Below are 15,263 nucleotides of genomic sequence, written 5' to 3' on the forward strand. Positions count from 1 at the left end.
AATTTTTGGAAGTGCGGAAGTATGGTTAGCATTCAGATCATTACAGACTGTTGTGTTTTTGACAGATTCTGTTTTCAATGCATAGTTTGCTTGTTTTGGTGTTTCCATAGATTATATTGAGTAATATATATTGTGGAAATATTAAGATACAATAGGAATTGTGTGAAAATAGTCATGAGTCTTGTTTTGACAGTACCCAAGTGATTGATTTGCTCGTTATCATACTAACCCATCTCACGAAGTTCCGTTAAGTTTTGTGTTGTGAAGTTTTCAAGTTTTGGGTAGAGTTTCGATGGACTATGGAACAACGAATGGAAAGAGCCTAAGCTTGGGGATGCCCAATGCACCCCAAAAGCCATATTCAAGGACACCAAAGAGCCTAAGCTTGGGGATGCCCCGGGAAGGCATCCCCTCTTTCGTCTTCAATCCATCGGTAACTTTACTCGGGGCTATATTTTTATTGACCACATGATATGTGTTTTGCTTGGAGTGTCATTTTATTTTGTTTGAATAAGGTACTTAGAATCTGAAATTCTTAGATGGGAGAGTCTCCATATAGCCAAATAATTGTTCACCTACTCATTGACCTTCATTTATATCTTTTGGAGTAGTTTGTCTTTTGCTCTAGTGCTTCACTTAAATCTTTGTAGAGCACGGCGGTGTCATATTTTGTAGAAATAAAAACTCTCGATCTTCACTTATATCTTTTTGAGAGTGCTCTCTCTAAGTAACTTGGTAATTGGCGTGTGCTATGAAATTAGTCCTAAATATGATAGGCATCCAAAGAGGATATAATAAAAACCTCCATATTCAAGTGCATTGATTAGTAAGAGAAGTTTGATTCCTCACAATTAGTTTTGAGATATGGATATGGTAATATTAGAGTTATGTTAGTAGGGTGTTGTGAATCTAGAAATACTTGTGTTGAAGTTAGTGATTCCCGTAGCATGCACGTATGGTGAACCGCTATGTTAGGAAGTCGGAGCATAATTGATTTATTGATTGTCATCCTTTGTGTGGCGGTCGGGATTGCGTGATGGTTGAGCGTATGTACCAGTAGCTATTTGTTTGATCTCTCTCTCTCTCTCTCTCTCATGTTCTTGAGATGTCATGATCTCGATGTACCGCTGGCTTTGCTACTATAGTTGGATCTTATGATGTTCTTCCCCCTTTCCCTTCTTGTAATGAATTGAGTTTTCCCTTTGGAGTTATCTTATCGGATTGAGTCTTTAAGAACACTTGATGTATGTCTTACACGTGTCTATTTGTGGTGACAATGGGATATTCATGTGAGTACTTGATGTATGTTTTGGTGATCAACTTGCGGGTTTCGTGACATCGTGAACCTATGCATATGGGTTGGCACACGTTTTGACTCTCCGATAGAAACTTTGGGGCACTCTTTGAAGTTCTGTGTGTTTGTTGAATAGATGATTCTGAGATTGTGTGATGCATATCGTATAATCATGCCCACGGACACTTGAGGTGACAATGGAGTATCTAGGTGACATTAGGGTCTTCGTTGATGTGTGTCTTAAGGTGTTATTCTAGTACGAACTCTAGGATAGATTGAACGGAAAGAATAGCTTCGTGTTATTTTACTACAGACTCTTGAATAGATCGATCAGAAAGAATAACTTTGTGGTGGTTTCGTATCCAACAATAATCTCTTCGTTTGTTCTCCGCTATTAGTGACTTTGGAGTGACTCTTTGTTGCATGTTGAGGGCTAGTTATATGATCCAATTATGTTATCATTGTTGAGCGGACTTATACTAGTGAAAGTATGAACCCTAGGCCTTGTTTCCACGCATTGCAATACCGTTTGTGCTCGCTTTTACTATTAGTTACCTTGCTGTTTTTGTAATTTCAGATTACAAAAACCTATATCTACCATCCATATTGCACTTATATCACCATCCCTTCGCCGAACTAGTGCACCTATACAATTTACCATTGTATTGGGTGTGTTGGGGACACAAGACACTCTTTGTTATTTGGTTGCAGGGTTGCTTGAGGGAGACCATCTTCATCCTACGCCTCTCGCGGATTGATAAACCTTAGGTCACCCACTTGAGGGAAAATTGCTACTGTCCTACAAACCTCTGCACTTGGAGGCCCAACAACGTCTACAAGAAGAAGGTTGTGTAGTAGACATCAGAAGACATCCGTGTTGATGATCTCCTCGCTGATGACTAGGCGTGCCATCGATCCTTCGGGCGATCCAATGAATGGAACTCTCAATGAAAGCATCGATGTCGGCGTCAAAACCCGCAGATCTCGGATAGGGGGCCCCGAACCATGGACCTAAGGTCGATGGGTTGCAGGAAAGAGGGGGTGACGGTGTTTACCCAGGTTCGGGCTCTCTTGAGGAGGTAAAACCCTACAACCTGCTTGATTATATTAACGTGGATGATTATTACAGAGTCTACCTTGAGATCGTGTATACTAAACCCTAGGTGAATTAACCTCTCTACATGGATGAGGTCCCCCGGTTTATATAGTCACCGGGGGCTAGGGTTACATACAACTGACCTAGTCTACTTTACTTGGTTGCCACGCCGGTCTTCGGTGTTTTCCTCCGTGAGTACGAGACGACCGCACAACCCGACCTACCATAGACAAGGACCATCAAGCCGACCTCTTCATAGTAAGCTGACTACATGAGGACCCCTTATTCCCGGACTGCCTCAGCCATCGCTCGCGTCCGTGGTGCAACACAGTAGGAAGAGGGAGGCCGGAGTTGGGGCCACACCTGGAAGGTGCTGCAATGCAACACATGGGCGCATTTGCCGGAGGCGGCCACAACACTCCACCGGGTGCTATAACGCAGCTCGTCGCCAACAACTCGCGCCGGTATTGCAACCCAGCGCAATGCGCAAGGGAGGCCATAAGCGTCGGTGCTGCAACACAGCTCATCACCAACGCAAGGGAAACACAACTTGCCTCTAGTACTGTAGGTGCTGCGACCAAGCATCTTGTCGGTGACGGAGCTGCAATGTAACACATGATAAGTTGCAAGCCTGCGACCATGGATCTCGCCAACAGCGGAGCTGCACTACAATGCCCAAGGTTTCTGCTGCATGGCCAAATGGGAGCTCCGAGCTAGACGGTGGTACTTCCCATGACGCGCGTTGCATTTGCTGCTGCGAGTGGCCAGATGAGACGAAGAAAAGAGGGCTAGATTGGGGTGTCGAGAGAAAATCGAAGGGGCACTGCGTTGACCCATCCAACGAGAACGAGGGACGGATCTGACGGTTCGCTAACCGACTGATTTTTCTAGCCGTCCCCATATTTGCGGGGTACTTTTCAGGCCAAATTCACTGTTTTGACCTTTTTCTGAATGTTAAGCCGGATCTGACCCCGGTGGGGAATTTTTTCTGGATCTAACCCTTTTGCTACCGCCGGCCCCCTTGGCGGTAGGGTATAACAACCTACCGTTGAGGCCCTGGCGGTAGGGTTGCACGCCTACCGTAAAAAGAATCCTAAGTTGCAGATAGCGCATGCCTACCGTCGACACCTTGACGGTAGGGTTACTTTTCCTACCGCCAGCCCCTCTGGTGGTAGGCCATTTTCCTACCGCCACAGACCTTGGCGGTAGGTTGTCATACCCTACCGCCAAAGGGTCGGGCGGTAGCAAAAGGGTCAGATCCGAATCCCCCCACCAGGGTCAGATCCGTTTTTTATACGTGAAGGCATACTTTATTCATCAAATAATAGTTACATCATTCGCTAACAATTTCATGATAAAGTTTTGAGGAGTGTCATTCCAAACAGAAGGGTTATTCGTCCATCCCCATCTAGCTAACTCATGAACTACATTATTTGTCTAGCTAATAAAATGTTCAATAGTAACCTTTTAGAAGTCTACTAAGATACTACAACAATCTTCTAGCACCAGCGCTGCCACCATGGATTGTCCTTCATTTTGATTAAGAGCATCCACCACCATAATATTGTCCATTCTCACCACCAAATTAAAGTATCCAGTATTATGATCTAATTGAGTCCTTCGAGCAGCGCCGCTGCCTTGGCTGTGACGACGTCATCTACATTTTCCAATCGTGTCGTTCAAGCTCTTATAAAAGTACCCTTGTGATCACGGATAATTGCTCCACATGCACCAATATATTCATCCTTTGAAAAAGATGCATTCACATTCAACACTTGTTGTCCTGCATTGAAAATCGGCCACTTATTTATTTTTGGAAGGACCTTGCTTGTCCCAGCTGCACGAGCACATGACCTATTCTTTCTGTCGTTTGTACATCGCCGCCTCTGACTAGGTGCCTTCTTTGTCACCAAAGATACCAACAAACAATTACGACTAGTTCTGGTAATTCGACCGATCCATTGTATGTCCATTGGTACGAATCATCACACAATATAAACTCAAACATAGCTGCTCCAGACCTATGAGTCATAGTGGCAAAAGAGACATCCGCTAAAATCCCAAGGGAGTCTTAAACTTTCTTTGATCTTTCACACATGAACAAAAGATGTGCCATGTCTGCCGCTTCATGTTGACAAATTGGGCATTGTGATATATTCCCGACATGACAATTTGCTAGTACACTAAAGCATGAGACGGAATTATGTAAGCATCTCCATAAGAAAATCTTGATTTTTGCTGGCACCTTTAAATTCCACAATTTCTTCCACACCTAATGAGGTGCTGAGGAAAATTTCGTCCACCCCATATTTATTTTGATGATAATTTGTTTCCCATTGTTTATAATATGCTGAACGTACTGTGAATGTTTCACTCTTCGTTAAATGCCATGCAATATAATCCTCTGTATGCTCATGGAATAAACGTATTTGCAAGATGCGTTCTGCATCAATATTTCAGAAAATTTCCTACACGAGCATCTCATCCCATTCTCCTGTTATTGGATCTATTAATTTGCATACTGTAGTGGGTAGTACTTGATTTTCACGCATTGTAATTAACTAGCAAAAGGGCCCGTGCGTTGCAACGGGAGAAAAAAAATACCACACGCTTTTAATCTTTTTATAATCATTTTGATTTATTAAAATAATAAGCTAACTAACTAATGTAGTGAGTCCTATCCTATTTTGTTGAGAAATCAACCCGTCCATTGTTAATTCCACCATGATGAGAAATTGAGCGGGACAAGCAAAGCAAAACAAAGAAGCTACGTGAATTGATCAATGGACTGTTATCTTATTTCACTCATGGGGTAGAGAATGTGGGATCAGATGACAAACTGAAGGTGGTGTTCCATTCTCTGTCTCTACAACAATACAATCTTACATTCAATACATTCATTCATCAGCAAACAAATCCCCACAAAACAAAATTTCTTGCCGGTGCTTGGCACATGATTGAAGGCATGGGGAGGGTATCTCACCAGATGATGAGTTCCTGCCGGAGGAGGGGATACGATGAGGGGAGCAAGGGTTAGGCGCCTCTATCTGGCCATAAGGAGTCGCCGTTGCCGCGCCATAACCTCGGAGTTCCCCGTATGAGCCATGGAGGCCCGCCTCCACCTGCAAGTACTTCGCTCCGCCGCGCCGCCGCCGTTCTGCATCGAGTAGACGCATCATCCCCAGTCGCTGTAGCTGTCGCGTTGATTTGATCCATAAGCTGTGCTCCAGCGCCGAAAAGGGGGCAGCAAGCGGACAGAGGTACGGCCGCGGAGGCGGGTGGGTTGAGATCGACAATAGTGGTGGTTGAGGTCGGCCGTGGCGGCGAGTGGTGTGGCAGCGGCCTGGGCACAGGCCAGGGTGGACCAGGATCGACGCGATGCGCTCGAGCGTCACAACGGGGGCAGTGAGCGGGGAGAGGTACGACCGTGGAGGCGGGTGGGTTGAGATCGGCAGCGGTGGCGGTTAAGGTCGGCCGCAGCGGCGAGTGGTGTGGCGGCGGCTTGGGCACAGGCCAGGGTGGCTCAGGGTCGACGGGAGGAAGCGATGCGTACGGGTATAATTTTTGCAGCGAATCGTTTTTTCCTTTTGCGTTGCAGATAAATGATGGAGCGTGGGTTTTTTCGATGGAAGCAATAACCTCTTTATTATTATGTATAATTTTTTTTATTTTTTATAAAAATACCGCGGTGGGTTTTCCGACGAAAGCAATAGCCTCTTTATTATTATAGCAAAAGGGCCCGTGCGTTGCAACGGGAGAAAAAAATACCACACGCTTTTAATCTTTTTATAATCATTTTGATTTATTAAAATAATAAGCTAACTAACTAATGTAGTCTGTCCTATCCTATTTTGTTGAGAAATCAATCAATCCATTGTTAATTCCACCATGATGAGAAATTGAGCGGGACAAGCAAAGCAAAATAAAGAGGCTACGTGAATTGATCAATGGACTGTTATCTTATTTCACCCATGGGGTAGAGAATGTGGGATCAGATGACAAACTGAAGGTGGTGTTCCATTCTCTGTCTCTACAACAATACAATCTTACATTCAATACATTCATTCATGAGCAAACAAACCCCCCACAAAACAAAATTTATTGTCGGTGCTTGACACACGGTTGGAGGCATGGGGAGGGGATCTCACCACATGATGAGTTCCCGTCGGAGGAGGGGATACGATGAGGGGAGCAAGGGTTAGGCGCCTCTATCTGGCCATAAAGAGTCGCTGTTGCCGCGCCATAACCTCGGAGTTCCCCGTGTAAGCCATGAAGGCCCGCCTCCACCTGCAAGTACTTCGCTTCGCCTATTTCGCTCCGCCGCGCCGCCGCCGTTCTGCATCGAGCAGACGCATCATCCCCAGTCATTTGTAGTTGTCGCGTTGATTTGATCCAGAAGATGTGCTCGAGCGCCGAAACGGGGGCAACAAGCGGGCAGAGGTACGGCGCAGAGGCGGGTGAGTTGAGATTGACAACAGTGGTGGTTGAGGTCGGCCGCGGCAGCGAGTGATGTGGCAGCGGCCTGGGCGCACGCCAGGGTGGACCAGGGTCGACGCGATGCGCTCGAGCGTCGCAACGGGGGCAGTGAGCGGGGAGAGGTACGACCGCGGATGCGGGTGGGTTGAGATCGACAGCGGTGGCGGTTGAGGTCGGCCGCGGCGGCGAGTGGTGTGGCGGCGGCCTCGGCACATGCCAGGGTGGCCCAGGGTCGACGGGAGGAGGCGATGCGTACGGGTATAATTTTTGCAGCGAATTGTTTTTTTTTTGCGCTGCAGATAAATGATAAAGCGCGGGTTGAATAATAAAAATTACAAGGGCTTTTTTATAAAAATGCTGTGGCGGGTTTTCCGACGAAAGCAATAGCCTCTTTAGATCCTGTTTGAAACCATAATAGATTATAATAATCTGAATTATGAAGATAGATTATATAATCTGGTTTATAAAAATAATCTAGGTGGACATGTTTGGAGGTCAGATTTTATAAATTGTAATCCAGGTCTTACATTGCATAATGATTTGTCTGCCCTCTGTTTTTTTAAAAAGAGGAGGGTGGCGGTGGTAAGAATGTAATTATCTTCAACTTTACAAGGGTAATGTGTCATTAGCAATCCATAATCTGATTTTAGCTGGTGTAGAGTAGATTATGAGTTTTTAATAATCTATCCATCTAGTTTTTATAATCTATACCATAATCTATCCTGTTTGAAGACATAATAGATTATAAAAACTGGATTGTATAATCTGGATGGTTCCAAAGAGGGCCTACTTTTCATTGTCTTGCGCTTTTCAATCCGGTAGGCCTTTGTGTATTATCCCTGTGCTAGTGTGCTGCGAATCTTTACCGTCCGATACTATTGCCCCAACGGCCAGGTCACATCCTAACGCACTGCCACTCTTGCGTAAACATCCCTCCAGTACGGAGTAGCATCACACAGGAGGCACCTAACCAGCCAGGCCCAGGTTCTTCCACCGAATGGCAATAAGTTGGTAACACAAGGGTGGAAACGCACAACCGCCGTGACCTCGCATCGCACCCTGTCGATGGTGTTTATGCGATTCCGCCCCCAGCTTATCGCCTCCTCCCTCTCCCGAGCCCCTAAACCCAGCAGAACCCTAGCCCCACAGCCCCTCGCCGCCGCCGCCGCGCGCCGCCACTCCCTCACCGCGACCCTCTCCTTCTCCTCCTCCATGGCCGGGGCAGCACCCTCGGAGGAAGCGCTCCGCCGGGCGCTGGCGGAGAGGCAGGCGGCAGTGGACGCGCAGGCCGAGGCCGTGCGGTCCCTCAAGGCCTCCGGCGCCAAGGCGGGGGTCGACGCGGCGGTCGAGGCGCTGAAGGCGCTCAAGATCGAGGCTGGCGCTGCTGCGCGCAGGCTGCAGGCCTCCGTGGGGTCCGGCGGCGGCGCCGCGCGGGAGGAGATGCGGCAGGCAGTGGTGAACACCCTTGAGCGGAAGCTCTTCTACATACCGTCGTTCAAGATCTACCGCGGTGTCGCCGGCCTGTACGACTACGGGCCGCCGGGGTGTGCGGTCAAGTCCAACGTCCTGGCCTTCTGGAGGCAGGTGAGCGAGGCCGCCAGCCCATCTCAGAATGTTGTGGTTTATTTTCCATGCTTGTATCCTAGTCAATGTTGCGCAGGTGCTGCGATTTGATGTAGGGATACTCGCGTAGGGATGATTTACCACTTGCACTGTGGTTTATGTGGAATTTGCATATGGAATCTAGATATTGAACAAAGAAGACAGTTACCCATGTTTCAGTAAAGAATCTAGATATTGAAACTTACAAGCGCACACCTCTAAAGGCAATTAAACAAGCTCTTCTTAGTCTTACCTATCACTTGCATTTTCTGTCGCTGTAGTACTCGAATTACAATATGGCAATTTATTTATGACGAAGATTCCCGATGTCAATTCATTGTACTAGTTGGCGAATATGGATTTTGTCAGTTCATTTCTATGCCTGATATTGGTGGAGATGAGGTTCGATTTGCTAGTTTGTATTGGTACTGTTCTGTTTTTTCTGATTTATTTTCTGTGCTTGATGTTCGTTGGGTTTAGATAGTAATATATTTTATGGTGCTGTATTTTATGACACCATCTTGTGCAAATTTTTCTGGAAGATGCTAATATCTCCATTCCCCTTCCAGCATTTTGTTTTGGAGGAGAATATGTTGGAGGTCGACTGCCCCTGTGTGACACCTGAGGTTGTCTTGAAGGCATCAGGGCATGTCGAGAAGTTCACTGACCTCATGGTTAAGGATGAAAAGACAGGCACATGCTATCGTGCTGATCACCTGTTGAAAGATTTCTGCAAGGACAAGCTTGAGAAGGATCTCACCTTGTCCCCTGAGACGGCTGCCGAGTTTAAGCGCGTCCTTGCTGTGTTAGATGACCTCTCACCAGAGGAACTCGGTGCAAAGATCAAGGAATATGGCATTGTTGCCCCTGATACAAAGAACCCACTCTCTGCTCCCTATCCATTCAATCTTATGTTCCAGACATCAATTGGCCCAACAGGTCTTAGCGTGGGGTAAGAAGATTGCCAGTCACCACATTAATCATGTTTTTTTGGTGTTGATTGACCATGCATGCTCATTTTTTGTGTGAACAAACAGCTATATGAGGCCAGAGACTGCACAGGGTATTTTTGTCAACTTCAAGGACTTGTACTACTACAATGGCCAAAAGCTTCCCTTTGCAGCAGCTCAAATTGGTCAAGCATTCCGTAATGAGGTCTGTGTTGTGTCACACCATGCTTTAGCTTTCATTGGATTGTCAGTAACTGCCATTTCACTTGTTTATTCTTTGCATGTTAGCAACAGTATTATACTCACTTAACTGTTTATTCTTCATGTGATTATTCAGCACATAGTGTTTGCTTCCTGAATTTTAATCAAATGTTCAATCTAGACTTCTTTTTTTCATGGAATTCATGATTCTGTTGACTTAGACTACCTCTGTTTTTATTGAAAATATTTATGCAACATGATTTTATATGAATGATGGGTGTTCTTCATGTTGCAACAATATTGCTAAACCTAGACTTCTTTATATAGAGAATGTATGATGCTGTTGTTTAAACTACCCTGCTTCCGTTTTTGTTAAAAATGTTTTGCGTAACGTGATTTTTGAATGAATGTTGATACATGGCTAAACATACATTTGTCACACACTATAATGTTAATAAATATTCGAAGAGTGGTAAATTCGCTTGCAGTAGTTAGATATATATCCTTTTCATCTACTCACTACTTCCTACTTATTTGACAATCAGATCTCTCCGCGTCAAGGTCTTCTACGAGTGCGTGAATTCACATTGGCCGAGATTGAGCACTTTGTAGATCCTGAGGATAAGTCACATCCCAAGTTTGTTGATGTTGCTGATTTGGAGTTTTTGATGTTTCCGAGAGAGCTGCAGCTCTCAGGGGAGTCGGCCAAGTTAACGAAGCTTGCGGAAGCAGTTTCGAAGGTTTGAGCTTGACGTCTATTTTATCTTTTGGCTGAGTCAGTTGTTTTTTTCTTCTTCTTCATTAGAGGCGGTTGAGTTAGTCATTTGTCATCTTCTTCCATTTCGGATTAGAGGTGGTTTGCTTCCATTTCATGAACTTACTATATGTTTCTTCCTTACAGGGAACTGTTAATAATGAGACACTTGGTTACTTTATTGGAAGGGTCTATCTTTTCCTGACACGTTTGGGAATTGATAAGAGCAAATTGCGCTTCAGACAGCATCTACCTAATGAGATGGCTCATTATGCCGCTGACTGCTGGGATGCGGAGATTGAGTGTTCTTATGGATGGATAGAGTGTGTGGGCATTGCAGATAGATCTGCATATGATTTAAAAGCTCATTCTGTAAGCCTATATCACATCCATGAATAATTTGCAGTTACTGATTTTAGTCCTTTGGACATGTTGGAATTGAAATTGAAGTAGCTCCTTTAATATATTTAGCTCCACTTTTCTTGAGTGTGCAACTAATGTTGATCATGCTTTCCTGATTGGTGTATCATAGGAGAAAAGTGGTGTTCCACTTGTTGCTCATGAAAAGTTTTCAAAGCCTAGAGAAGTTGAGGTGAGTTATCTACCGTCTTGATTCTTCAGTATTTTTGGAGTCACTAATAATGTACACCCTCTGTACAGCATCCCCCAGCGACAAATATTATGGTACAGAGGGAGTACCATTAAATAATGTGTGCTACTTGTTATGTTTTATTTTTGCTCCTTAAGTATCTTACAAGTTCATCAAGAAGCATTCTTTGATGACATTATTATAGTCTTTGCCCTTTAACGCATAATCAATTAGGTCTAGCATTAATATATCTGAATTTCCTTGCTGCTACAGAAACTTGTTATCGTGCCCTCAAAGAAAGACCTAGGGCTTGCTTTCAAGGGCAATCAGAAGATGGTGGTTGAAGCATTGGAGGTAACACATCTTGTGCTCTGTCTGCAGTTTCTTAGGCGTTTTATCCTGTCTATCAAAGTAGAAACTTTTGTTGTTGACTTTATTCTTGGACAATCAGGCTATGAGTGAAAAGGAAGCAATGGACATGAAGGCTGCATTGGAATCTAAGGGGGAGATGAACTTCCAAGTTTGCACACTTGGAAAGGACGTGGTGATTACAAAGAAAATGGTATCGATCAGTATGGAGAAGAAGGTGGAGCACCAGCGAGTCTTCACCCCTTCAGTTGTTGAACCCTCATTTGGCATAGGGAGGATAATCTATTGTCTGTTTGAACATTCCTTCTACACAAGACCTAGCAAATCAGAAGAGGAACAGCTGAATGTCTTCCGGTTCCCTCCTATCGTGGCTCCTATCAAGTGCACTGTGTTCCCGCTGGTAAAGAATCAAGAGTTTGATGATGCCGCCAAAGTGCTTGCTAAAGAATTAACAGCCGCAGGCATCTCACACATTATTGACACGACTGGTACGTGATATACCATATCGAGCAGGAAAATAGTTTCTCGACCATTACCTTTATTAGCTTCTCTTCTCTTAAATAAAGAAACTTAAAAAGCATTGGTTGTCATACCACGAAGTATATCATGCAATTTCATGATGGAAGATGATGTGGTTGAATAGCTGTCCAAATCATCATTGGACATAACACCAAGGATTACTAACTGCACATGCTCATATTATTATTTGCTTGTGAAGGCATTTCTATCGGGAGGAGGTATGCAAGGACGGACGAGATCGGTGTTCCTTTTGCAGTAACGGTCGATTCTGCAACGGAGGTGACGATCCGAGAGAGGGACAGCAAGCAGCAGGTGAGGGTGGGCATCGACGAGGTGGCATCGGTGGTGAAGGAGCTGACAGAAGGACAAAGCACGTGGACCGATATCTCATTCAAGTATCCCAGCCATATCGGTCCCCAAGCTGACCAGGAGTGAGTTGTCTGGCTACAGTTTGCACCGACCCCGTCCAGACCATCAAAACGTCATTCATCTTCCAGTTGCCCGGTTGAAACCGTACTGCTGTTGATGCGAGCTCTGTATGAATACTTGCTGCAGACGCCTATACATTTTGAGAATGTTTTACCATATACTCCCTCTGTCTCAAAATAACTGTCTCAACTTTGTATTAGCTTTATTATAAATTTGTACTAAGCTTAAGACACTTATTTTGGGACGGAGTGGAATTGACATCATTTTGAGTATTCCTTAAGGAGTAAGTTGTAATGAAGCTATTGAATTTTCAATCTTTCACCTACTTGTGGCATCTTTTGTGGAGAGTCAAAGATTTTTCAAGCCACCCATGTGTTGTTGGAAGTCTTGTTGGGTGGCTCCGGGTCTCCCACGCATTCTCCTCCAGTATCTTTGACGCCTGTTTAACACGGCCTGTTGCACGGACATCGCCATTGCCTCCCCAGCTGCTATAGGTGAAGATGGACCCCGCAGCCCAGCCACTGCTCGCCACGGCGGATCACGACGACGAGGTCACCGTTATGCCCGGGAAGGGAAACAAACACGCAGAGGCGGAGGAGATGTCCACGTCCATGCAGAGCAGGTTGGAGGAGAGCAGCACGGCCGTCGGCGAGGAGGCGGACGAAGAGATGGCATCCCGCATGCAGCGGCGCCTGGACGCGCTTCCGGGGAAGCCGCACGAGAGCGAGCCCTTCACCATCTTCCGGGTGGCGGGGCCCATGCGCGACCGCAACCGCCACCTCTACGAGCCGCAGATGGTCTCCGTCGGCCCCTTCCACCGGGGCGCCGCCCGCCTCCGCGCCATGGAGGAGCACAAGTGGCGCTACCTCCGCGATCTCCTCGCACGGGGCGACGCGCCGCTCGCGTCCTACGCCCGCGCCGCGCGGGACCTCGAGCCCGCGGCGCGCCGACGCTACGCTGAGCCCACCGAGGACCACCTCCCTCAGCGGGACTTCGCCGAGATGCTCCTCCTCGACGGCTGCTTCATCGTCGAGTTCTTCCTCAAGGGCGAGGACGGCGCCGCCGACGCGCTCATCGACGCCGCCTGGGCCATGCAGAACGTCTACAGCGACCTCTTCCTCCTGGAGAACCAGCTCCCCTTCTTCGTCCTCGAGCGCTTCTACGCCATCGCCACCGGCGGACGAGGACGCGACCACTTTGTCACCAGCCTCCTCGCCAAGTACCTCACCGTCGAGACCCCGCAGGATGCCTCCACGGCCACGCTCCCCGACGGCGAGATCCTCCACCTGCTGCACCTCTACTACCACTGGTTCCTCCCACCACAAGACGAGGGCGCCGCCGTCCCTCCCGCCGGTGGCGGCGACAGCAAGATGGCCGAGGACGAGGCGTTCAACGAGTGGCTGGCCAAGCCCATGGACGAACGCCTGCCGTGGCTGCTCCCCTCGGCGTCGGAGCTGGAGGACGCCGGCATCACGTTCCGGGCCAAGAAGTCGCCCCGGAGCCTTGTCGACGTGACCTTCCGCGCCCGCGACGGCGTGCTCGAGATCCCAGCCGTGGAAAGCTACACAAACCGCGCCATGTTCGCCAACCTCCTAGCATACGAGCAGAGCCGGGGCCGGTGGGAGCTGCAGCGGCTCATGAGCTACGTGGTGCTCATGGCGTCGGTGGCGGCGCACGGGCGGCGCGACGTGAAGATCCTGCAGCGGGCCGGGGTGTTCGTCAAGGGGGACGAGGAGACGGCGGCGTTCTACGCGCACCTTGGTGAGCTCTGCGGCGGTGCCGCCGCCGGCACGCCGGGTGTTACCAACAACTGCTACGCCGACATGTTCCGCGAGGTGAAGGAGTACTGCGGCCGCAGCTGGAACCGTCACCGAGCCGTGCTCGCTCACGACTACTTCAGCAACCCGTGGACGAGCATGTCCGCCGCTGCCGCCGTGCTCCTGCTCGTTCTCACCGTCGTGCAGACCGTGTACACCGTATTGCCGTATTACCACCATTAATCATCGATCCATCATCCTGGATTCATGCATGCACCGGGGAAATATCGAGTGATGCCACCATTGAAGTTAACTCTAGCACTCCTTATAAGTGGTCAAGCCCGTATAAAATAACGGACCGCACGATCCATCAACCGTGCGCGTCCGCACCGTTGGATCTCCATGCAATATTTTTTTCCTCGATGCAACAAAAATTCGATGCGATGTAGTAATTTTTTCAACGGTTGCAACAAAAAATAAAATTTATAGAAAAAAAAATATTTACGTGATCATAACAAAAAACGAAGCTGATGGTGCGTGGTAGCAAAAGTCAAACGCTGGTTGTAACAAATATTTACGTGACTTGCATGCAACTTTTTTAGTGAACGGTTGCAAGAAAAAATGATGCCGATTGTAGCAAAAATTAACACGGTTGTACCAAAAGTAAAAAACATCGATTGTAACGAAAAATCCGACGAACTGGAGTTGCAACCAAACATATATGCAGTTTTTTTACAGGATAAATGTAGCAAAAAAAATAACGCTTGGAGCAAAAATGACGCTGGTTACAACAATTTAAACGAAAAAATGTTGCATGCCCAGTCAGCGATCGCGCACAGCCCGCGCGCGACCGTCCGAACGGTTCGACCGATGTACCGGGTGAAAGCGTTTTCCTTAAAAGAGACCAAACCCGTAAATTTTTACATGCACGTGAGAATCCACCCCGCCAACCTTACCGTTTTGAAGGAAAAATTGAGGATGAGTTGTAAACCGGTCAATGCTAAGCGACAAGAGAATTCTATGCATACACGGGGTTTCCATGACCTTTAGTCATGGAACTCATCAGAATCAACAAGGAAATTCCGCCGTGCGCAGACGGGATCCCGTGACCTTCGACCATAGAACTTGCCAAAATCTCACCGAAAATGGGCATTGGCTGTTTTTTACATTCCAGTTTTTTAGTTTGCATATAAATTTTATTTAAAATCAAAGTATCTTTATTTTGAT

General features: G+C 47.0%; 2 protein-coding genes across 2 annotated transcripts; both read left to right on the plus strand.

Annotated features, from left to right (window-relative positions):
• Nucleotides 1-7,826: 7,826 nt before the first annotated feature.
• Nucleotides 7,827-12,663, plus strand: LOC123413574 (glycine--tRNA ligase, mitochondrial 1-like). The gene is made up of 9 exons (XM_045106509.1): nucleotides 7,827-8,450; nucleotides 9,038-9,420; nucleotides 9,506-9,623; nucleotides 10,165-10,359; nucleotides 10,521-10,745; nucleotides 10,906-10,965; nucleotides 11,236-11,316; nucleotides 11,414-11,819; nucleotides 12,050-12,663. Exons 1-9 carry the CDS (start codon nucleotides 7,932-7,934, stop codon nucleotides 12,283-12,285), a joined length of 2,223 nt encoding a protein of 740 aa, XP_044962444.1. The 5' UTR covers nucleotides 7,827-7,931; the 3' UTR covers nucleotides 12,286-12,663.
• Nucleotides 12,664-12,755: 92 nt separating this feature from the next.
• Nucleotides 12,756-14,358, plus strand: LOC123413575 (UPF0481 protein At3g47200-like). Its single transcript, XM_045106510.1, has one exon. It carries the CDS (start codon nucleotides 12,780-12,782, stop codon nucleotides 14,277-14,279), a length of 1,500 nt encoding a protein of 499 aa, XP_044962445.1. The 5' UTR covers nucleotides 12,756-12,779; the 3' UTR covers nucleotides 14,280-14,358.
• The last annotated feature ends 905 nt before the right edge of the window (nucleotides 14,359-15,263 follow it).

This window comes from Hordeum vulgare, chromosome 7H (assembly GCF_904849725.1).
Source record: "Hordeum vulgare subsp. vulgare chromosome 7H, MorexV3_pseudomolecules_assembly, whole genome shotgun sequence".
Classification (NCBI taxonomy): Eukaryota; Viridiplantae; Streptophyta; class Magnoliopsida; order Poales; family Poaceae; genus Hordeum; species Hordeum vulgare.

Bases quoted from the DNA above. Each gene is read 5' to 3' on its own strand.
- LOC123413574 (XM_045106509.1), top strand. From the start codon at position 7,932: ATGGTGTTTATGCGATTCCGCCCCCAGCTTATCGCCTCCTCCCTCTCC. The intron at 8,451-9,037 runs GTGAGCGAGGCC...TTCCCCTTCCAG, and splicing joins TCCTGGCCTTCTGGAGGCAG to CATTTTGTTTTGGAGGAGAA. The intron at 11,317-11,413 runs GTAACACATCTT...TTGGACAATCAG, and splicing joins TGGTGGTTGAAGCATTGGAG to GCTATGAGTGAAAAGGAAGC.
- LOC123413575 (XM_045106510.1), top strand. From the start codon at position 12,780: ATGGACCCCGCAGCCCAGCCACTGCTCGCCACGGCGGATCACGACGAC.